Source organism: Phodopus roborovskii, unplaced genomic scaffold (genome assembly GCF_943737965.1).
Source record: "Phodopus roborovskii unplaced genomic scaffold, PHOROB, whole genome shotgun sequence".
Lineage (NCBI taxonomy): Eukaryota > Metazoa > Chordata > Mammalia > Rodentia > Cricetidae > Phodopus > Phodopus roborovskii.
In genome coordinates this window covers 10487066-10512291 of record NW_026125281.1, presented here as the reverse complement: position 1 = coordinate 10512291, position 25226 = coordinate 10487066, and the positions used below count along the sequence as shown (strand labels likewise).

At 41.3% G+C, this 25226-nt stretch overlaps 1 protein-coding gene across 1 annotated transcript in view; it reads left to right on the top strand.

Annotated features, from left to right (window-relative positions):
* The window catches only part of CUNH8orf34 (chromosome unknown C8orf34 homolog), a 315486-nt gene that overhangs the window by 76054 nt on the left and 214206 nt on the right, over nucleotides 1–25226 (top strand). Inside the window, exon 5 of the mRNA XM_051197032.1 lies at nucleotides 11667–11695. Within this exon, the coding sequence (XP_051052989.1) occupies nucleotides 11667–11695 (29 nt within the window). The remainder of the gene's footprint in view (nucleotides 1–11666; nucleotides 11696–25226) is intronic.

The following is a 25226-nucleotide window of genomic DNA, read 5'->3' as shown; positions in this document are numbered from 1 at the left end:
GCACACTCAGTGGCCTCTTCTTCATTCCTCTGCTTTGAAAAGTGCTATTTTGTGCCGTTCTCACTAGTAAGCATTTCTTTCTCCTCCTTGAGTTTTGGATGAATATACACTGCTTGCAGTTCAGCCACTGGGTCAAATTCTTCTGAGAGTCCTTTCAGAGTCCAGCATGGTGCCGGGCAACTTGCTTTCCCCCACAAAAGTGAAACCTCTCCTCTGAGGGTATGACCTAGAGATTTCACTGTGTCATCTACAAGGCGATCACCACAGATAAATTACTTAGCCTCCATGAAATGTTTCTCTCATCTCCAAAGCAGCAAGATGTGACTGTGGCTCCCTGGGGGAGGGTGAAGTTCCGAGATAAGTTGTTCTTCAAGCAGCTTTTCAGTCAGTATCACCACTACGGGATCAGGCAATCCAAGGAGCCATCTTGATGATATAATTTGGTGAATATGTGTGTACTGAATTTGTAGACATACATAAGTACAATATGATTTTAGAAGCAAGTTCATGATAGTACTATCTTCATCTGTATAGGCATTTTTCCATTTCAAAAAATAAGTCAGACATCTTCATAAGCAAGTTAAAATCATGGCTTCATCAAAATTTTCTTTTGATGGAATCTAAGACTAATAATTCTGAAATGTATCTCTATCTGTTTTTTTTCTCCAATAATACAGTTTTACTAATTTCATGTATCAAATCTTGGCATTGTCCCTTGGTATACTTTTGGCAAAGTTTTATAATATACACACCTATGTATATTGCATTGTTAGACAGTACATTTATACATGCATTTATGTGTTATATATTTATAGAGATATCATTTGTTGGGATTGGCATGTAAAACAAGTTTGTTTCAAATTTTAATAAAAAATAATCAAAAAAGAAATATCACTTGCATTTAAAGCTAGAGCCCTTTTAAACTTTTATACAATGAAGAGATTTGAGAAACTAAGATGCCTTGCAATAAGCTGTTAAGCCCCCAAGATAGGATTTAGAAAAGCCCTGCTTTGAGCTAGATTTATGTTTGAAGAAAAAAACAAAGTAGGTTTTCAGCTTCTTGTTAAATTGTGTTCTTGAAAGGAGCCTGATCCCATTAATATGGCAAGGGCAAATGCTAATATTTCTAAGTCTGACTATTTGGGGAAGTAATTGGGGCTATAACAGCTTCTTGATTATTTATAAACATGAGCTAAAAAGATGATTGAAGAATGTGCCTGATCCATATATATGGAGAGAAAGAGAGAGAGGAGAGAGAGAGAGAGAAACTTTGATATATAGATACATACAAACACTCATATATAAAACTGTCCTTTAAAACAGTGCAGTGGCCTAGCAAATAATTGTCTTATTGTTATCCAAAGATACCACCTGGTCTGTTCCCCAAACTGTTTACCAAGGGACTATGCAAGTATTTAATGATGTGCATACCTACTCTGCAGCAATAATGTCAGTTTAGGCTGTGTTCCTTCCCAGACTTCATACTATGTTAGTCCATTCAAGTTTCTGTAACAACATACCACAGGCTGCAGGATTCTACACTCATAGAACATACTTCTCCCAGTTATGAATGTTGGGAAGTCCAAGATAAAGGGCTTGGTTGATTCTTGTTTAGCGATATCCTTTTGTTGTTTGTTTGCTTGACATTTAGTTTGTAGGCAGTACCTTTTCCCCACACACTTGTGTGGTGGAGGGGCCAGGCAGCTCTGTGGGGTTCTTTTGTGCGGGTGTGCACAAATACCATTAGTGACAGAGAAGACTGTGCCACGATCATTTCCCAGGCTCCACTACTACCACTGTAACACTGGAGTTCAGGCTTGAGTTTGCAGAGGGCACAGACATTTACAGTCACACGCAGGTAGGGCCACCGCACTGGGTTGTAACGTCTGAAGCCAGTGGTTCATTTCCTTAATGCCTCAGGGTAATCTGGAAAAGCAAGAACCACTTTGGCTAGCAGCAGGAAAGTAGAGGGGAGGGCATCTCTTAGAGAGTTTGCCATTTCTTACAAAACATGGTGGAACATCTCTCCAAAGCTTTACCTTCTTCCAAAGGGTGTGCCTGATAAAGTCATCGTCACATAGGTTAATCTCCCATCATATTTGCTCAAAGTCTATGAGACGGTGCTTTGCTCAAGAGGCAAACAACTCTTCATTCTCAGTAGTCACATTCGGAGAAAGACTGTACAGGTATGAATCTTGGGAAATATTTTGGACCTCTGTCTATCACAGATCCTTACCAGCCTACGACATGTTCAGATATGTACAACACACGAGAGATGTAAGATAAGTTACACATGTGAATTTCTATTTTCATTTGGGTACACTAAAGCATGGCAAAACAGTTGCACGAAATTAAATTTAGTGAAACAGTTACCCTACTTACCCTATACATTATTAATTTTAAGCATGTCTCATATAAAATAATCATTGAGATCTATTATAGTCACATCTTAGTCTTTAGACACCAGACCCTAGTGTGAATTTTAATTCCCAGAACATCTCAGTGTGAACTAGTGTATTTCCAGTGTTTGATTTCCACATGAGATGAGTGGCTGCTGTGCCAGACTGCATAATCTAATGTTAAACACACACACACACACACACACAGAGAGAGAGAGAGAGAGAGAGAGAGAGAGAGAGAGAGAGAGAGAGAGAGAGAGAGAGAAAGAGAGAGAGAGAGAGAGAGAGAGAGCTTTCCTCTTGAGTCTGAATTAACTCCAGACAGCCTCAGGTTTCCTTCTTCATTTCACATACAGAGTGTCAGTATGGACAGCTATTGTCCAGCCTCTCCACAGTGTCAATGGCCTTGTATGACCCTGTTGGAATTATTTTCACTGTCATTGCCAGTTGAGTTCAACTGGGAATAAAAGGGAATAAAAAAGTTTTGTGGTCCTCATTCAACTGAACTGCCCCGGAAGATTGTCCAGTGCCTCTTTAGACTCATTGCCCTCTGTCTTTGGAGAACTGGTGGTGGCCACTCGATCTGCTGTGGGTGCTCTGCCCTCACATCACTACTTGTAGGTCTTCCTTGGGAATTCTCTCTACCCTGAGATCCTTCCTTTGACTCCTGTTACTCTTTCTGCCCAACTCATCCACCCTCATTATTTATTCATCACTCACAAAGAGCAAGCACAAAGTGCTTATTCCTCACCCAGTGAATAAGCTCATACTCACTCATACCAGTGAATGGTTGGGATACATCCCCTACTTGGGTACACCGCTTTAAAGTCATTATCCATAAGGGAAAGCACCTTCTTCTCCAGGTGGTATTTTAGCATGCTGTTTGGGGTGATGTTTCTATAACTTATAAAAACCCTTCTACTATTCTCTCTCTCTCTCTGTCTCTTTCTCTCTTTCTTCCCCCCACAACTAAGTTACCAAACCTCGGCCCTTTTTCCTTTTAAATATATTTTTAATTTGATTGATCTCTTTACTCTTATCAAACTCTAGTAGCTTACACTCTTAATGATTAGATGATTGGTTTCGCTGGTCAACATGTTCCGTTTCATTCCATTCTTGTGCTGTGCAAGGAAAAATAGAAACCGCCCTGCCTTATTAATCTTATGGGGGACTGGGCTGCTTTATTCTTATGTTAGAGGAGTCTTGTGGACAGAACTTCTGGAGAGTGACACAAGATAAATATAGCCTCATTTGGAGAATGGCTTAATGAAGTTTCTAGAGATGCAGACTCTGTCCATTTTGTTATTTCCCCCTCATTAACAAAAGGCATTTGAAGGTGCTTCAGAAGGAGAAGGAGCCTGGGAAACTCAGTTGCCATTGCCTAGGCGTGGAAGCAAAATGGCACTCCTCGTATTTATAGCTGCAAAGGAGTCTCGACGCCAGCATGCGAAACCAGAAGCATGAAGATAATTTAGGGATGAGCACTCGCCTTCCACACACTCACAGTCTGTTTCAGCCATGAGCAGGTGTAGTGGTTCTCAAGTACACGCCGGGTACTTGTTTCAGGTGGTTCCACTTAAAAGCTCAGAGCAAGAGCTTCCAGGCCTTATAGTGTCCTTGGTGTTATACCTTACGGCTTTCAGGTACCCTGCATTCCGTTACTGTGCCTCCCATCGTTCATCCGCTTCTGCTGTTCTTGAAATCGGGCAGAACTTCCTTTTCTGACACTGACAACCTGCTGTTCCTTACCTCAGGTCAACCACATCCTCCAAGGTGAATTCTCTGCCGCTGTCTGGCTCTAGACTGAATTTGGATTTAGCATCTTGAGGCTCAATACATTTCCCTGTCTGCACTCACCTGACATTATATGTTTTCCTCTTTATCTCCTCTTTGAACTCAGAGGAGTTTAAGGACAGGGCAGTCATGCTAAGGACAGAACTCTCAGACTTGCAAGGCCTTGGCAGTGATGAGCACTGAACACAGTCATAGTCTGCTGGATGAGTGCTCCTACTTGCTGCCTGACTCTCACACACATCTTTGTTGGGATGTCTCTGTCTTCCTTTCTGATCTGTCTTCAGCTTCTTCAACTGTGAGCCACTGATGCAAGATGACATGAGTTTGGTAGTCATAGGTTTGTTTGCTGGGAGTTATTACTGTGACTACAGCATGAATTGGAGGATTATCCTTGAAAACAGACAGGTAAAAATGCGAACAAGTTCAAGTGAAAAGACAGAGTTTCCCTGTTTTGTCCGTTTCGTCAAGAAAACCATTTGCTCAGTGAACCACTGCTCCCAGGGCAGCCAGGCTGCTACCAGTTTCTGAGTGTGTCCCTGCCTTCAGCTTCTCTGGAAGAGACAGTGGTGGATGGGTGTCTTCGGGCCATCCAGACATTACCCTGTTTATCACACAGCTCATGGGAGAAAACTGGCTGGAATGTTTCCAGGGAAAGGCACACAGTTGTTGGGAAACAGAACACAGACATCAACGTACTGTGACTGATATCAACAATCTGGTCATAGTCAAGGCAAAAAATAACAGAAAAAAATTGTGGTCGGTCAATTATGAGCATATGAAAATAAATCTGGTATAACAGGCTAAGGTGGCAGAGAATAAGAACCCACGTGGCAGAAGTACAAAGCGGGAAGGGACTTGGGGCCATATCACCTCCAAAGGCACACTCCTAGTGACCATTTTCTCTAGCTTCCATCTTCTAAAAAATTTACCACTTCGCCAAATAGTTCCCATCAGTTCAGGGTTAAGCACTCAGCACACAAGGCTTTGGGTATATTTTGTATTCACACTATAACATTCATTCTGTTTTCTTCCCCCTGTGAGAAACAGGTTTGAATTTGATAACTCGAAATGTAAAATGTAACCCATGAGAAAAAGTAGAGGCAGATGGTGTTTTAACAAATGGCTCATTCTTTACTGTATTAATTTAGTGCCGTAAAAAATAATAAGTAACAAAGATGGTGGGTAAACAGACCTGTACTTCAGTTTACTCTGTTGTTTTGAAGTTGGTGTGAAGAAAACGCAGTTTTTACCCGTTGTAGAATGTGACATAAGAGAGAGCTGCGGGGATGTAGGAGAGCATCTACATTCATAACAGAGGGTACATCATAGCCATGTCTACAAAATGCAAAGATGAAGATGAGGCAGCAGCAGAGTGCATCACAAGGATGGATACCATCGTATTTGAGGACAGATGCTCTAGATAGGAGCTTAAGAAAAGGGAAGACTCCCGATAATGAGAGATTGACAACTACATTATATGCCATCCTAAAGCCTTCATCCAGGAGCTGATGGAAACAGACGCAGACACCCACAGCTAAACACTGAGCCGAACTCCTGGAATCCATTTGCAGAGAGGGAGGAGTGATGAGCAAAGGGGTCAAGACCAGGCTGGAGAAACCCACAGAAACTGCTGACCTGAACAAGGGGGAGCTCGTGGACTCCAGTCTGATAGCTGGGAAACCAGAATAGGATCAACCCAGACCCCCTGAATATGGGTCTCATTTAGAAGGCCTGAGCAGTCTAAGGGACCTCTGACAGTGGAAACAGGATATATCCCTGGTGCACAAAAGGACTTCGGGATCCTGTTCCCCATTGAGAGATACTCCCTTAGCCTAGAGACTCAGAGGAGGGCCTAGCCCTACCCCAAACGATTAAACAGGTTTTGATAATCCCTCATGGAAGGCCTCACCCTCCCTGGGGAATGGATAAGGGATGGGATGGGTGGGGTCTGTGGGAGGCATGGGAGGATGGGAGGGAACTGGGATCGATATTTTTTAAAAAAGAAGGGGATGTCTCACATTGTTAATGCACAAAGGATTAGGAAAGACATGTAAACTGGAAGTCCAGCTGGAGACGACTATGAGAGTAGGGACACAGGCACACTCCAAAGCCTTCTGAGAGTCACACTCCAATCAGTCTGTGCTGTACTAGGGCATTGTGATGGACAGGATTGATTTGGCCTCAAAGCAAGGGCAGATGAGAAGGAAGCCCAGAATAAAGACGTAGTCATAAGATAGGGGAGGAGAACATAGGAAACAGTGTATTTAATGTAAATTCAGAAGTCTCTGAGTCCCAGGCTGGCTGGCTTTAATGAGGGGTGGGAAAAGAGACAAAAAAAAATGTGTGTAGTTTGTTCTGTCTAGCTTTTCTTCATAAGCAAGGAGATTACTTTCTGCCCATACCCCAAATAAGAATTCAAGAGAGTTTGGGATAATATAGCATTCCATTTCAAACTCAACTCCGACACTGAGACTTTTGTGTAGAGCCAGCCACTGCCCTGTTTCCAGAAACCAAGTGCTTTCCTCTGAGGGCAGTTTAGGGTAGAGTTGAAGTGACAAGTAAAGATTGGAACTCATTGATGCATAGGTAAAGAAACTCATAGCACAGGGCACACACATATTTGAGAATCCCTGTAGTAAAATGATCTGATGGAGAAAGAAGAGAATGACCTTAGGTTGAGTAAAACCCAGAATGTGCTTGTAGAACCAAGGAGAAAAGTATCTGGTATTAGATGAAGGCCGCACAAAAAGGTAGAAGGATACATGTTATATGTGCAGTTATGTCTGCACCGTGCCACTGTGCAGTGTAACCCTAAATAGCATATAGCTGAAAGCTACATAGGTTATCTATGTGCTTTATCTAAATGTATTAGGAGAGGGTTCCATTTAATGGTCTCACTAGCTGCCTCTCATTTTCTACTCTGTTGTTTCCTCTTTCAGAGGTCATCTAACGAATCAGCTTACAGGAGGCAGGGTCCTACTGCAGCTCAGCTTCGGAGTGTTCATTCTGTTGTTGCTTGGCTCCATGCGCTTGCGTAGACTATCGTGGAGGTGGGAATACATAAGAGAGAACTTCCTTCATATCAAGGCTGACAGAAACACATAGCAAGGAAGGGACTCGGGGCCATATCACCTGCAGAGGAGCACTCCTAGTGACCATTTTCCCTAGCCTCCATCTTCTAAAGATTTTAGCAGTTGCCCGAAGAGTTCCCATCAGTCCAGGATTAAGCACTCAGCCTGTGAGTCTTTAGGAGACATTTCTTATTCAAACTATGATATTCCATCTGTTTTTTTTCTTCCTGTGAGAAATATGTGGATTTGATAACATTTTTATGATCCCCATTTTTATGATACAAAAGTTCTCAGATTGATCCAATAATCATGAGCTAAGGTGCTACTTTTCCAAACATAGTTTTTGAAGAAGAGTTACAGCAGAAGCCAGCATGTAGTAGATGGGAGGTGGGTGGGAGGTGGAGAGAGTGTTGAGTCATGCCAGCCTTCCTTAAGAAAGTATTCATGGAAAGAGAATGTCAGTTGTCACAGTGCTTGCCTGCAACCCCAGTTTTGGAAGATGGATGTAGGAGATGCAGAAGTTCAAGGTCAACCTCAGATATATGTTGATTTTGATGCTAGTCTCCTGTTTTGCTTTTGCTTAAAATGGGAAGATCTGAGAGAAGGTAGTAGTTGGGGGCCACTTTGGTTTGGTTTCCTTTAGGGTTGTGCACGTTTGCGCGGGCACGCATGTGCACGTGTGTGTGTGTGTGTGTGTGTGTGTGTGTGTGTGTGTGTGTGTGTGTGTGTGCAGGAGAGAGAGAGATAGAAGCTTCCAACTATCCACCAATTAGAATGCCACCACAATGCACAATGGAGGAACAGTGCAGAGATAACACGTCTGCACTGCACATACAACACGTCTATTTCTATCGTTTTCATGCAGACATTGCCGAATACCAGATGGATACACTGTGTAGTTTTATAAACAGTTTATAAAAAAATAGTCTTTTATTTAGTCTGCTCCAAGATTAACTGATCAAAAATGGATCCTGCAGTTCTGCTGGGTGTGGTGGCACAATTCTGCAACTACAGTACACAGAAGGCTCAGGCTGCAACATACGACCCTGTCTCAAAACACACAAACAAAACCAAGCAAGTAAGCAAGCAGGCAAGCAAGCAGGAGTTCTCTGCCAACGAAGCCAACTGTCCACAGAGGCTTTAACTGACCAATGTTCAAAAAAATGTTCAAAGGTGTTCACCAGGTGACACCCCTGGTATTTTTTGCAGGTGTCTGCTTTTTGGTTATCAACTATATTAAGGGCTTTAAATTCATTAATTCTAAATATGAGCCCAGATTTGTAGTTATCAAATAATGCAGTTTGGTTTAATAATGCTGATCCCCAGTCTCTGTAAGCTTTAAATGGCTGAGGAAAAGCCCAACAAACAGTTACAAACCCCTTCTTAGAGAAGAGCTGTGGGTATCTATTAGGCCCTATCTGACCACTCACCCTCAAGGCCAGTGCTTCCTGATTCTACTGAGGAGTGTTTCATTAAAATTCCTACAACTGCTTTTAATCAGTGTGAGCTTTGATTAAAAATTAATTGAGAAATCCCCTAGGTGTTTTGATGCTGAAAAGTGAAATTCAAGAGAATTATATCCAACAGAATGATACTTACTCGTCATCAAAATATGTAAATGTTAAGGCTACCTGATAATACTTCCATTAAGGATGGTCATCAGATTGGCCTTTCTCTCAAGCAAGTTTTCATTAGGCAGATTGAGTTTATGATGGATCGTTTACTTCTTCAACTCAAGTATGTCTTCCCTTTCTTCTCCACTGTGAACATTTCCCAAGCCTGGGAAGAAGCTCACAGTGCCAGCCACCACTACACCACTACCATGTCCCTCAGCCTATGACAGGCACTTTTTAAACACTGACTTGTCGGTAGTAATTGTCTGCATTTTAGATAAGCTAGGTGAGTGATGCACTGCTGTCTTTATGAAAACTGGGTTCACAGGTCTGAGGTGTAGAAGAAGTTCACAGATTAACTGATAGCTTTCTAAAAGTTGGATCAGAAAACTATTTCTTCAGGTTCAATGCATCTGAGCAGCAAGTTGAAAAGATCAAGAGACTCAGGAATCCCTAGCAATTGAACTACAGGTGATTTAACTCCAGAAAGCCGAGACTTGTGATTCTGAATGAGAATTTTACTTTGTAGCATCTCTCTCTCCTTTCTCATATATGGAGACTTAGACTTTTAAATATTTATGTTTAAAGGTATTCAGTCTTAATCTTGAAATAATATGGGAAAGGGACATTTCTGTAGAATTGTTATTAAATGTAAAAATAGAGTTTATAATCTGGAATGATGCATTTTAAGTGTGTTGTAGACCATAATGTGGTCTGTGTGGAATGCCCAGAGTTCATTCATTTACATAAAATTTGAAGTATTTACAGTAACCATTTGTAATTCAATATATCTTTAAAAGACCAAGCACTCACAACTGTGTGATGTATGTTAGACAGATATAAATCTTTATAATTGCCCAGAAAGCTGTGCGATGTCTGATCTGTCGTCTCCTCCTGAAGGTGACACATTCTCCACCGTGGCACACAGGCTCCATACTATTCCTTGGCAGATTTTTCTCCTTCACTGTACAGTGTCTTTGAATCACTGTCATGCTGAAGTCGCCACCAGAATACTTAAACTAGTTGCTAGTCTGTCTTTTAGTGCAGTGGCAAATGATTTTATTTTATGCTCATGGATAAAGTTTTCCATGCAAGTATCCATGAGCACCATGTGTGTGCCTAGTACCCACAGAGGCCAGAAGAGGGCAGCAAATCCCCTGGAAATGTAATCATAGATGGTTATGAACCAGCTCATGGATGCTGGGGACCAAACTCAGTTCTACGCAAAAGAAGCTAGTGTTCTTTCTTGACAAGCCATAGCTTCAGCTGCAACAAATAAAGTATAAGTAACCAATATTTCTTCCCTCCCTCCCTGTCTCTGTCTCTGTCTCTGTCTCTGTCTCTGTCTCTGTCTCTCTCTCTCTGTGTGTGTGTGTGTGTGTGTGTGTGTGTGTGTGTGTGTGTGTAGGAGGCCGAGGCCAACATCAGCTGCTTTTCTGAATGAGTTTCTGCTTGGTTTTTGAGTAAGGTCTGTCATTGACTTTGGGCCACATCAGTTGGGCTGGAATGGCTGGACAGCAAGCCCCAATAGCCTCCTCACTCATCTTTCCCAGTGCTGGGGTTAGAGATGCAATCTAACTCTTTTAATAGGTGCTAAGGTCTTCACACTTGTGCGGCAAACATTTTACCACAAAGCTTTCCTCTTGTCCTCACCAATATTTTTTTTTTTTATTAAAAAGCATGTCACAGAATATTGCCATGAGGAATGCATTCTCATATGTGTTACCTTTCTAGTTTTGTCTGCAAAAAGTGAGTAGTGCCAGTTACTGAGATGAAGTGGACGTGGACGCTGTTCTGCCTTGTGTGCAATGACTCACTGGGCTGGTGTAGGAAATGGTAGAGCTCCCTGTACTCCTTCTGCAAGTCATTCTGCATCTCTGTGGGAGGAAAAGCTGGGTACTTGGACTCTCCTGAGCCGGGTTCCTCTCTTACAACTCTTCCTGCCTCCCTGTGTGGCTCAGCTGCTTCTGCTTGTCCTTCAGGCTCTACTGAACTTGAACTTCAAGTCCCATGGTGACATTCTGCTCCCTTGCACTTTAGACTTTTTCTTGCCTCCTGGTCCTTCTTCCTCAGACTTGACACCGGCTTATTTCTGCTGTCTATCCCCAAACTGAGGGGTGGCACATCTACCCCAGTGTCCAGGCAAGGAGACTCTTCCTAACTCTAACATGGCACACTATCATCACATGAAAAAAAAATGAATAAAAATGAAAAAACCAGGAAGGATGAGATTGAAATGCCACCAGGAAATGATATGTAGAGAAACATATTGCACTGAGTTAGCTGAAAGGACTTCTGCTCAGTGAAGAGACATTTCAGCAAGGAGCTCTAGTATTTAGAAAGGACCCTCACCAAGAGAATTCCTGGGAATCATACACACACACACACACACACACACACACACACACACGCACGCACACACACGCACACACACTGCATTTAAGACAACAAAAAAAAAAAGAAAGAAAGAAAAAATGGAGGAGTTTGACAGGTTGTCTTGCAGGTTGGCTCTGACTCTGAGGGCCTGCAAGAGACATCTACTTGTTTGCATTTTCTTCTTTCTTTCTTTTGTGAAACGCAAGCAGGTCATTGTTGTCATCCTTGACTTTATTTCTTAATTTGCTTTCATAAGTAGGAAGGGCATACCTTATTATTATAAAGAACCAATGGAAGGAACAAAATTGAATAGGAAATGTGCTAGATGTATGACTAGATTTGTTTTTTATTTGTAGCATTAGGTTATCAAAGACTGATTCTAAAATTGTCTTGTAAATCTCTTTGAATCCCAGGTATTGCCATTTCAGATGAACTTGATAAGGTAAGCTGAGCTCTGTACCTAATGACCAAACACAGAACTTATGTTTAAATCCACATCTAAATTGCCTTTTTTGAAATACAAAGCATGCTCCAATATAGTTTATTTGGTGTTAATATTTTAATACTTTAATAATCCATAAGGAGAAATATTACATGAAGTATTTATCATCTAAAAATTTTGCTTAGACTAAATAGAATCACCAAATCATTATATATAAATGAAAGACTAGTAGCACTATGTATATTATTAGGATTTGGCCATATCTAGATGATGACAATGATTATGATGGTATGGTTACAATGTTGATGGCAATAATTGTGATGATGGTGATGATGTTGATGGTGGCAATGATGGTGATAACCATGGTGATGGTGGTATTGGTAATGTTGGTAATGAGTGATGGTAGTCTGATGATGGTGATGGAGGTGATGATGATGGTAGTAACCATAGTGATGATGGTAATGGTGATGATGGTTGATAATTGTATGGAAGGAACTAGACATTTTCTACCCCTGCCCTTCCTCATTAATGATTGTTGTCCAATTGATTTAAAGCTCCAAGATGCCAAGGGAATGTGGCGATGGGCTGAACTGTACTAACAGTTGTCAGGGTGGTGAAAGCATTATGAGTGGGAACACATATACTGAAAACATTTCAACAGTAATACCTATAGAAATATTCCTGAAGTGGCTGTGGTTGTCACGGACTCTGGACAGTGAGTCCTGAGTCTTAGAGAGTTAGGCTTCTGCATGGACCGCAGTGACTGGGTAAACTGGAGAAAGAGAAAATGTTCAGGTGCCGCTATCACCAAGAGTTCGCTATGGGTGTGTTCATCTTGGTTGTCTGTCAAGCATGTTCTTATGGCTGATGCTCGCGGGTGGTTCTCCTGCAAAACAACACATTTGGAAGTTTCCTAGATCGAAGCTCTAACTTCCTTTACTCTCGGGATCCCTTTACTGCTCCTCAGTATTACAGAAGTCACTAAAGACCTCTACCTCACACACATTCTCTCTGGTAATATTTGCCATGAGAGAAATTAAAACTGATGACATTTCATGTATTTACTATTTTTAAATAATATTAACTAGAGTTGTTACATTGCCAAAAATAACATATCAATGAAAAGTAATTAATTTTCCAAAATAAAATATTTCTGAGGAAGAGGTCTTCACATTTTAAAAACCTCTTTTTTTTTCTGGGAACAGCTGAAAGATGCTAGATTTTCATATCTGCTTCTTCATATAATAGATGCAAGCTTCTTTGGATGGAAGAAATATGGCATCAGAAATGTGGTTGGGAAAGGGAGACATGGAAAGAGACCATAACTGATGGTCATTGCACAGATTCATACCACGTGACCCCTGACGCTTAAAAATAGCAAAGTGTACTTACTACAAATGGCACTGTTTGTACCAGAGAGAAGTATCTCAAATGGTTATTATGATTTTGATTTTTCTTTTTAAAATGTCTGCTTTACATACACACAGAGAGAGAGAGAGAGAGAGAGAGAGAGAGAGAGAGAGGAGAGAGGGAGAGCACTCAGATGTATTCTTAGACATGGTTTTCTTCAGTAGCTAATTCTGTGTTTTACAGCTAGTTGAATTGCTGCCTGGGATAACTATGCACTACTAGGGTATTGATTGTGTAGGACAGCAAGTGGACTGAGAGCCAGGTGTGGTCTCCTAGCTTTGCTCATCATTTCTGATTCCCTCTGCATCCCTCATTCCCCTCTTGCCTGAGCCGTGAAACTTACTCAGGTTTTGCAAAACAGTATTCTCATGTCTTGCCTCTGATCTATCTTCATTTTAAGCACAAAAATACTGTGGTCCATCCTTCTAGATTCTTGCCTCTTGTTTTATTTTTTTAATTTCCCTCCACATGCACAACAAAACCCTGGCCATGCACGGGGCTTTCCCTGGCTTTGCCCACCTCCCCCTTCCTGTCCTCTGAGTGACAGTGGCATTGCTGTACCTTTTCTTCTGGGCCTGCGAACCTTTCCTTTTACTGAAATGGCTTTCTTTGGCTAGAGCTGCCCTGACATGTAGCCAGCTTCCTTCCACAGCACACCCTTTCCCACACACTTTCTTCCCTTGCTGGGCGGAGGGCAGGGGAGGGGGAGGGGGAGGGGAGTCCAATTCACACATCTGCACGACACTGCTCATTTTTTTGTCCATTTATGTAATCTGTCTGAAAATTTGGTGAAAGCTTATTGTATTGGCTTCAGCTGAGGAAGAGACACCAACAATGCTCATAAGTAACTTCGCTTTTTGAAAAGATATTTATGTCTGTGAACAAAAACCTGATGCTATTCATATTTGATATTCAAGGGTGGCAAAGGGTCCCAGGGTTTCCATGAAGGCCTGAGTTCTGTGCCAGCCAAGTGAGGCATCAATCACTAGTGGAGCGCCTTCCCACAGCGCCGCCTTGTGGCCATAAGGCTCATAATCCTGCTTTCCCTGACCAAAAAGATCCCAGGCAACTGTAAATACAAGAATACAAGATATAAGGCTTCCTTCTTTCCTTCCTTCCTTCCTTCCTTCCTTCCTTCCTTCCTTCCTTCCTTCCTTCCTTCCTTCCTTTCTTCCTTTCATCTTTCTTTCATTATTTAGGGAAAGGATGTGTAATATAATCATTTCTCCCTTCCCGTTCTTCCTGAAAACCCTTCCTTATATCCCTCCCCACTCTGAAATTCATGGCCTCTTTTATTTCTCTAATTATTTCATGTATGTATATATATTATATATACACACACATACACACACATACATACATACACACACATACACACATACATACACACACATACACACACATACATACACACACATACACACATACATACACACACATACACACATACATACACACACATACACACATACATACATACACACATACACGCATACATATACACACACATACACACATACACACACACACATACACACACACATACATACATACACACGTATTTCTAAATATACCCCGTTGTATGTGTGATGTTCCTGGTGTGTGCTGTTAGGGCTGAAATTTGACAATCTGGCACTGGACTGCTATCGCTGTGGTCTTACTAGCTGGTCTTACTGTCCTGAGTCAATTCAAATGTCACTTCGTTTTACCTGTTTTTTCCTCTGTGACTTTTAGGGTTTGTGAATTCCGAGAACTATAATTTTTCCTTAAAATGAAAGAATGATGTGAATTCCACCATACCCTCCTCACTCATTTGCTGCTTTTGTTCACTTCCTGTGTGGATATATAAGATTTCTATGGAGCTCCTACATTGCATCAGCACAAATTGACCATGCTGCTCTTCCATGATTTAGAAATGGATAGGAACTGTATCCTTGTTTCAGTGTCCAGGTGTTCTCAGAATCGCCTCTCTGAGGCGAGTTCGCCCAGGAGAACTTTCTTTCCTTGCTTTTTCCTGTGCATGCCAGTGGTACTCTTCAGCGTGAGGTCCCCTAGGAAGAGCTCCGAAACGGGCATGATTGCCCTCTCTCTAACTTCAGGTTGGGGCTGCCTGGTAACCACTGGATCTGCTTCTATCCAAAGCCCTTAAATTTAATCTTCCGATGTTCTTTTTGTCACGTAATGTAATGTGTTCAGAAGTTTGAAGGGTCAGGAGCTAGCCATCGCGGAGAAGTCATTATCCTGCTCCCACAGCCACTCTCTGAGACAGACGGTGGGACTGTCTGTCTGCCCGCCTTTCTATCCAATTAATATGTAATTTACTGAGAAAAAGATTTCCAAAGTCTTTTGATTACTATTTAATGCTTCAAATGTCACATGGTAGACGTAAGTGTCTGGGGTAGGCCTCTGTTACGCTTGGCTGATAATTGTTCCTCTTCAGGAGTGCTCTCTGAAATCTGATTACATGTCTATCTGTCTGTCTGTACATCTACTTAGTCTCAAATAGCCAAGTGTGGCTTTGAACTCATTCTGTTGAGCTGTGTATGACATTGACCTTTCCACATCTACCTTCCTAGACCTAGGAATACTGGTATCGAGATCAAACCCAGGACTCCCTTCTTGCCAGTCAAGCACTCTAGCAACTAAGCTAAAGGTCGTCTAACTTCTCTGTCTTTTCACACATCCCTCATGATTTATAGGTCTCCCTTGGCAGAAGCCCTCTCTGATGCTAGGACTCTACCTAAGACTAGGCAGCAGAGGAAACTCACGTGGGCAAAATCCTGTGGTGATATTTTGTTTATGATCTAATAAAGCTTGCCTGAAGATCAGAGAAGCAAAGTAATCAGCCACTAGAGAGTTCTCACCTGTACCGATGCTCAGACTGAAGGGGAGATCCTGTCCTGGGATTGCATCCCTCTGCTTCTCCTCAGACTAAATGAGACCACCTGACTCCCACCACCTTCTATTCCTTATATTCTAGTGCTGGGATTAAAGGTGTGGCATCCCAAGTACTGAGATCACCTTTTTGTGATCTCTGTTTCTCTTATAGACTGGATCAATTTCGTGTAGTTCAGGGTGCCCTTGAACTAACAGATCCATCTGCCTGTGTCTCCCAAGTGCTGGGATTAGAGGTGTCCACCACCACTGCCTGGCCTCTGTGGCTGAGGCTGGCTTTGCACTCTGATCTTCAGGCAACAATACATCACCACAGAATACTGTTGGTGTTTTTTCTTGGATCACCTGCTACCTGACAAATTAACCTCATATTTCCAAGATTAGAATTAAGCATCCATCTTATGCCTCACATCCATACTTTGGGTTTAATTGTTCTTTTCACTATTCTGGAGATATATAGTATCTAGGCTATGAAGGGAGGCAGTAAACGGCACTTGTAGGTGGTAATTTTGATTTGTTTCCATGTCTTTGACCATCCCTTCTAATCCCAGCCTTCCTTGAAAATGGGCTCATTTCTTAGAGGAAATAGTGACTCCATGAAAATGGCCCTTCTTGGCAGACTCTATGGGTATTTTTGTTTTCTCATTGGAAGAGAGGCCTGAAATTGTGAGGAACGCCATATATCAGCAGTGGATTGATCCTTGGTGTCTCTCATTTTACACATCCTGCCCCCAGCCAGGACTTATTTATAATTTATAGATGCTCATTCATTGTCCCTCCTGTAGATGACAACTATAAAAAAAAGCCATGAATTTCCCATGAAAACAATTGTATATGCTAAATGATCAAAAATGTGAAATATTTCAAAATATGTATGAGATAGCATTTCAAAGGGGGCAGAACTTGAGTAAAACACTGATCTCCCACACAGGTGTGGTGCCAAGTTTCCAAGCTTTCACTCCACACAGTAAAATGTGTAACCCCCCACCCCTCCAGTGTTACCACCACTCATAGGACCAAACTAAAAGAGCTGGTTGAGGAATCATTCCTGCCCTGACCTAAGAGATTATCTCCCATCTCCTTAAGAAATCACACCCCTGGACAGTGGAAACCTCCAACATACATGAACAACCCCAGGAGCCCAATAGCACAAAGTGAACAACTGGGTTAAAATCGGGCGAGTGATGTGAATAGATGAAGAATGTCACTAGCCACTGGAAAACCCCAAACAAGGCCACAGAGCGAGTGCCACACAGAGCAGTCACCCCTCAGCTCACTACTACAGGTAACACACAGACACAGTGTTGAGAGTAGGCAGAGGCTTGGAGGACAATGTGGGTCACATTCCCACCATCATTGTTGGTAAGAATATGACTTAGAACTATGGAAGAAGGTATGCAGCTCTTTAAGTAATTAAAAGTAAAATCACCATATGCCAGAGTTTGGGTGGGAATTTGAAACAAAACAGCCACTATGGAAAAGTTTGGCAGAGTTTCAAGTAATTAAAAATAAGCTCACCATATGCTGTGGTTTTTAACGTTTGTGTCCTTTCAAATTTCACATTGAAACTTAATACTCAAAGTATTAAACCTCACCATATCAAGTAGCAAAGTTTCTAAGTGACTGGGTCATGAGGTGCCAATCACTGCCATTATTTCCCTGACGGAGGGTTTCTGGAGCCCGCTTGGACCTTCCCTTGTCCTCTCCCATGTGAGGACAAGGTACTTGTCACCTTTTTTCTGTGACATTGCAGCAAAACTCAGCACCACACAATGGAAAGTGTGACTTAGGGAAACTTGCTCTTAGAGATCCTGCTTCTACAGAGTGGTGAAAAATAAATTTCTATTGTTTGCAAATTACCTGGTTTAAGATATTTCACTAGTAAGTAGGGATTAAGATGGCATGGGGTACAGACACCACACCTATAAACACACATCTAAAAGAAGCAAAGCAAGGTCCATGAGAGGTGCTTCCATATCCTGTTCCCAGCCGCAGTGCTCAACAGGACCGAAGAGCAACCCAAGTGCTCATCGGGGAAGGATATACACACACTGGTTTATTAGTTTGAGGCACTTGTGCTAAGTGAAATAAGCCAGTCACTGAAGACAAGCACTAAATGACTTCCCCTACGTGGTATTGAGCAGACCCATTTGTAGAAACAGGTGTACAATGGCTGTCAACAAGGACTGGGTTCTGGGAAGATGGGGAATTGTTGAATGAATATAGACTTTGACTGAGAGTATGAAAAAAGTCTCTCCACAAACTTAGCTTGTAGAGAGATGGGCTGCACAATATAAATGTATTCAACACAGCTGAGGGGCACCACGGACATGGCCAAGGTGTTGGCTTTGTGTCCTGTGCAATTATTACAATTTCAAAAGCTGGCCTTTCCATTGTAAGATCACCACTTCCGTAGTAGTTCTCAGAAAAACGTGCACAGACCTAGATGTGCCAGGAAAGACAAGCAACGTTCAGTCAGAAAATGTCCACTGGAGATCTATCTTTAACAGCAAAGCAGAGGACGGGCCTGCCCGCTGCTGTCACTCAGCAAAGGGACTTAGTAGCTTTCAGAAAAGCCACCAGAGCTACTGTGGGACATTAATCCCTCATCCGTGAATATTTAGGCAGATGCATAATCTCGATGATGAACATAAATTATGGTAATGTCCTATTTAGTGCCTGCTATAATGCTCGATGCTGGTCAAGCACTTCACCTACTATATGCCATTTCACCTGGCTCATTTGGTATGCACCACAGGAGGTTCTAACTTATCTACCTGTATCATCCCATGTAACTGGGAACCGAGATGCTGTCAATCTTTCGTAGGTGAGAATTGACATGCAAAGAAATTGATGAACTTTCTAGAGGTTGCAAACCTAGGAGCATGTGTGGAACACAGCAAGGGTGGGCCACAGAGCAGGGGTGTGGCACACAGCAGGGCGCTTTTCTTCTGGCCTCTGCAGCCACCAGGCACACACATAGCATACACACATACAAGTAGCTGCCCATACAAACATGTAAGATAAAAGTAAGCAAACCTTTAACAGCTAAATTAATTGCTATGATCTTTTTTCCTGCTTCCCTTTCATGTTCCAGAATCTCTTATGTATTGTGTTGTGTGAAATCAGCAGCAGTAGGGAAATAAAGGCATAGAACTGTTTTATGTGTTATGCTGGTGTATGTTTGATTGTTAACAGGTAACTGTAATAATGTTAGGGGAAATAATGAGGTATATTTTATGTTGGCTAGTATGGTTGTTCAACCCTGTATCTTGAAGATAAAACAGGAAACCATTTTCAAGGAAAAGCAGTTTACATTTAAGTAACAAACAAAGCTTAAGTATATCTGTAAGTACAGGGAGTTCTGAAATCAAAGACTAGCGACTGAAGCAAGGATTCAGCAGTTTAGAGTATTTGATGCATGTTTATAAGAACAAGAGTGTAGAGCCCAGTACCCAAGTGACAAGTCCCACACCCCTGTAACTCCAGCCCCAAGGGATCTTAAATCCTACTTAGGCTCCTATCTGTACACAGTTGTGTATATATACACTCATGCAGACACACACACACACACACACACACACACACACACACACACACAAATATCTTAACAAATTAGACTAAGGTATATAAATTCTACTACAAATGAACCCTAGGAGGAGTTTCTTGGCTGGAAAATATCTTTGTAAAACAATGATTAGTCCTGTTACAGTATAAATATCAGTGCATATCTATCAGACTTACAAAGTTCCCCAGAATGATCTTTGGAGCAGGCTCCAGCAAATAGGCACATGGACACATTGCTGGTGGGACTCTGAAGTGGTACAGACACTATGAAGAGAATGTCGCGATATCTTCAACACTTGGGTGCAGCTGCTCATCAAGTTGTCACTCCTATGGCGAGTTACTTTTTTTTTATCACTTTGACAAATCAACAGCAGCTTATAAAATAAATCATTTCATTAGCCCTATGGTTTCAGAGAGTTAGAGTCAGTGACAGGGAACAAAGGCAAGGCTGCAGAAAGAGCTGTCAGCTCATATCGGGATTGAAATCACAAGCCAGGGAGAGAGGACATATCGAGAACGAACAACACAAGTATTTTGAAGTCAAACCCTGCCTCCAGTGACATATCTCTTCCAACAAGGCCACACCTCCTAATCCATCCCAAATAGTTCCACCAACTAGGGACCAAGTATTCAAACATATGTGTCTAACAGGGCCATACTCATTCAAACCACAAGCTTACTTAAAGGACACATTGGCAGCATGTGAAGAGACTTACACACATGATATGTACCGTCATGCTACTTAAGAAGATGAAGAGTGAAAACAGCTAAGAATCCATTAAGATAGTACCGAAAAAATTTAGAACACTGATTTAACACAGGATTACATGACCACAAGAGTAAGAGTATTTATTATGAAGTGATCCCCAGCTATCTGGTTAAATGAAAAAGTCAAGGAGATGAAATGTGCCTATAGCATGCCACCATTCATTAAGCATATGTATTGAAGGCATACATACATATTTTCTCATCGTTACACCAAAGTATAGATAACAAGGCCCCTCATCCACTAAGACAGGTGCATATATACCCACCCAAGTTAATCTATGTTTTACCTGTGGAATAAAAGAAAGTATATGATGCATGAATAAGGGAGCCAAAGGGGGAAAAGTGTCAAAATTAATTAAACTTCAATGAGCAAATGTCAAATATTACAAAAATATTCAAATATACATTACAATATATAAAGGGTAATTTATGACACAGAAGGAAATCTTGTGTAACAGCTTCATATTGTGCTCAAGTATAATTATATTTATATATTTTTTCCTCATTACTTTGCCACATCTTTATTTATTTGTTTCTTGTTGAGATAGGGTCCCTCTATGTAACTCTGGTGGTTCTGCTACCCTCCATGTAGCCCAGGCTGGCCCCAAGCTCACAGAGATCAACTGTCTCTGCCTCCCGAATGCTGGGATTAAAGGCATGTACCACTCACTATTCGAGAGTCACACACACCTTTCTAACAATATGTTTTCTGTTTATCTATGGCTTAATTTTTTTTATACAAATGGTGTTTTATTCCAAAAATCTTTTTTGTTTTCATTTTTTTCTTTCAAAAACTGGGTGTCTATTTTCTTGCCTGTGTAAACATTGCTATTGCTCAGGTACAGAACTAGAAAGGACTTTTGGGCAGCATAGCCTGTACCTGCTGGGCCTTTCCATCTTCACTAGGCAGCATATTTTAAAGAATAAGTGTTTGTGTCAACTTATACTCTACCAACAGTTCAGTGTAATGCTTTTTTTCTCCAGCGCCCTCTGCTATCTTAATAAAAAATCCTCATGAACTTAACTGACAATCTTATCATGTTTGACACGGCCCAATGCCAGCTAGTATTTTTGCATAGTTTTTTTTTTACATGTTTTTGTTTGTTTGTTTTGTTTTGTTTTTCAAGGCAGGATTTCTCTGTGAAACAGTCCTGGCTGTCCTGGAACTCACTCTGTAGACCAGGCTGGCGTTGAACTCAAAGAGATCTGCCTGCCTCATGTTATTTTTTTTTCCTCCGAGTTTATATTATATGTTCTAGATGCTGACTTCTGTGTGTTACATGATTCCCAGGTATGTTCTTTTATTTTGAGCATTGCCATCATGTTCTAAATTGTGTTTACTGTTAACAGAAAAATTGCCATTTTCTAAAATATCAGCGTTTTGTTAAGAAATCCATTGTCACATGGAACCATTAAAATAATTGTCTTAAAAGTTTATCCTTCAGTTTTTAAAATCACAAATAGGTATTTGAGCCAAAATTATTATTGTTCAGTATGGCAAAAAGTCTGAAGTATATTTCCCCCCATATGGAGAAAAACTCTCCTAGAATCATTTATTGAGCAGGTCACATCTGGACCGTTTGCTTGGTCCCATTGGCTTGTTCGCCAATTCCCTGTTACTGTAGTGGGTTTGGTTCAGAGCGTGCTTTACTTAGGTGTGTGTGGGAGAATTGGCATCTTCACACCGCTGAGTCACTCCGTGAATATTCTCTTCACTTGTCTAGCTGACATTTGATGAGTTTATCAGAATTCCATGTGGTGATATCCATTTTTCTCTGAGATTTCTTAGTGTTTCCAGATAAAGTAAATATATATGAATGATGCCAGTTTTAGTTCTGTGTTTCCATCCTATGATAGGGCTGGTGTGGGGTAACCTTATTAACATTTTAGGATTGCTGAGGTGTGCTGAGAAACCGGTGTCACACTGGGATGTGGGTTCCTTACCTGTGTCCAGGCAGTGGGAACTGATTTCCCTGTAGTTCCTGGCTCTGCCCTGTAGGAGTTGTCTTCTCGTCTTAAGATCTATAGGAGAATGTAGGGAAAGATGCCAGCAAACAACTTTCTCCACTTGCTTCCTGACTGTAGGAAAATGGGGCCCCCGCTGTTTCCATGGTTTCTTCTTTATGGATATAATGACTGGCACTTCACTAGGTGTTATGAAACATCTCCTTTAATTAACATTGTTTTCCTTTTCAAAGATTTTTAATAAAGGGACAGGTAGCCATATCGGTGGTATTTCTTTACCCTCAGGCTTTACTTATCTAAAGGGCCTAAGTCTAACATCTGGTAAGAACTTCAGTTCCTGTAAGACCTTTGAACATCTGGAAAGGCTGGTGGTGACAAGTTTGGCCACACTCAACATTTTCTTGAAACTTGCCTTACAAATCAGCCAGTTATTTTCTCTGTCCATCTTCTTGAAACAACGTGCATGGAATGAGGCATAAACTGACGACGATTATGATATTTTCTCCAAAGGTTTCCCCATTCAGTTTTGAAAGTCTGTTAGATGTAATTTCTGTCTTGTTAGGTGATAGCTTCGCCACAGAGCACCAATGTCCATTTTCTCAGCTTCTTATAATTTTCGTACATTTTCAACCTCTCCACCTGCCATCACATATCCTAATAGCAAGTAACTTAATCTTTTATTTAATAATACTACCTCTCACTTGGCGGCAGGTAACAATTTTCACAGTAACTTGATTTTAAAACACACTTCTCTCTCTTGATTCTTTGGGATTAAGCTGAGTTACGCTTGTTTCTGTATGAAATTGCCCCAGGGGACTATTTGAACTCTTCGTGTGTCTGGAGGTGGCTCACGTGTCTTTCAAGTTCTGTAAGGTGCATTTGCCTGAGGTGAATCAGAGTTGGTCACATATCTCCCGAGGACCCTGGAGAATCTACCAGAGGCATGTCTTTCTCATGGTGATGCCGGACATACAGAAGAACAAAAGTTAACATGAAAGGCTTCTGGGTGGCTGGGTCTTGCCTGAATCTTATATAATTTCTATCCTCACCATCAGTCTACACAAATCATATGTCGAGGAAAATATATTTCACCCTTATTTGAGATACTCAAAAGTCACATGATTAAAGATTGGGGTCATTCAGATTGGTCCCCTACAGTAAGGACCATTATCATCCAAGGTTGTTGGTTTCTTGGCAGCTCCTGAAGGGCTGATGTCAGATGCTCCATCAGACCCCAATTTACTTCCTGGACAGGGAACTTTTCCTTTGTAAAACGTTCCCACCATTCCTCAGAGCTCCATTTCCTGAACTTTGCATTTGAAACCATCTTATTTTATTTTATCTAGTATTGTTGGCTATTTGGAAAATGAGGTATTTTCAGAAAACTCAGACTATGTGAATAAATATAATGTAGAAATTTGTTCAACGGCTGTAATAGTTATTCAACTAGCTAGAGTTAGGGCATCTGTTGACCAAGCAGAAATTATAATGAAAGATGTACAAGAAAGCCAAAATTCATCTGAAAATGAAGTGAAATGTCAAAGAATTAGATCTATTTAAAGAGGCAGTTAAGGTGATTATAGTGGTTCATGCTTTTAAGCCAAACACTCTGGAGGCACAGTGTGTTTGAGGCCAGCCTGACATATATAGCAAGTTCTAGGACAGCCAGATCTTATAGTGAGACACTACCTCAATAAATAAATAAATATGAATAGATTAAAAATAAGGCCATAAATACTGTAAAATAAAGCCCAAAAACAAAAACAAAATGAATAGAGGGGAGTGGACTAGACCTGACTGAGACAAGAAAAGTTACCACTGAGCCGTCAGGCTTTTGTACACATATGCAAATGCTAAGGGTACATGACCACAGAGTCCAATTCTTTGCAAAATGTTTGTAAGCAAATAGTGTAAGGGACTGGATGTGAGTTCTGACAATTGATTCCACCCACCCCCAGCCCAGCTTATTCACTTTATTGTTGGTCTTCAAAATTCTCCTTTCCCCTCCCTTCTCCAGTTGCTTCATGTGAATGTGCTCAGTAAGGCGTGGTGGATCTGCACTGAATAAATGTGAAGAAACGAAAATCAGAAAAACAATGGCATGTTTGTTTTCAAATAACTTCCCAGAGTGAACCTTCTTACTGTGGCATAAACTGGAGCCGTCATGGGTGCTTGTATTCCATTTGTAGCTGATGCTATGTAAAGTATACGCAAACAGAGGAGATAAAAATGTAATAACGTAACTTGACAGCCACAGCTTTTTAGTATTAAAGCAAACAATCAAAGTGATTTTCCTTTGTATTATCCATACGATGACCTAACAGGGTGACTAGGAAAACATAGAATGTTTTAAGTTTTTTGTTTTGTTTTTTGTTTGTTCCTTCAGTGAATGTGACTTGAAGTTTTAGAGGGAAAAAAAAATTGTGCGCAAATAAATTCCGTTATGTTCTAAAACAAGATGTCGTACCTATTCTCTGCTGGGAAACCAAGGAGAGTAAAAGCTAGGGGGGTGGGCATTCTCTCAGCTCTGCGCTTCATTTCCAACTCAGGCTTAGTATTTGAATTGGTCCGTCATTTGTAGGTGTATCGGATTGTGATCAAGTCAAACATTTAGTGGGCTTCGTGTAAGGATTTACTGCCCAGTTTTCATCAGCCCTTGAAGCTTCCGCGTGGCAAGGACCCTCATTGTCAGTCTTCCACACTCTGACTGTGACAAACCCTAAGCTCTTACGGGCCTCAGAATCATTGTTCCCATTTTCACACAGCTCCGCTGCCTTGAGTATCCAAGACCCCCCCCCCACAGCCTAATGACTCACCCCTTACCCTCTCATAGCAAATTAGAACAAAAGCAGCTTAAAGGTCTCCTCTGCGCTTCTCACTGCTTCTGGTCTTTATAGGAACTGGGAGTCAAAGCTCTCCTCTTAAA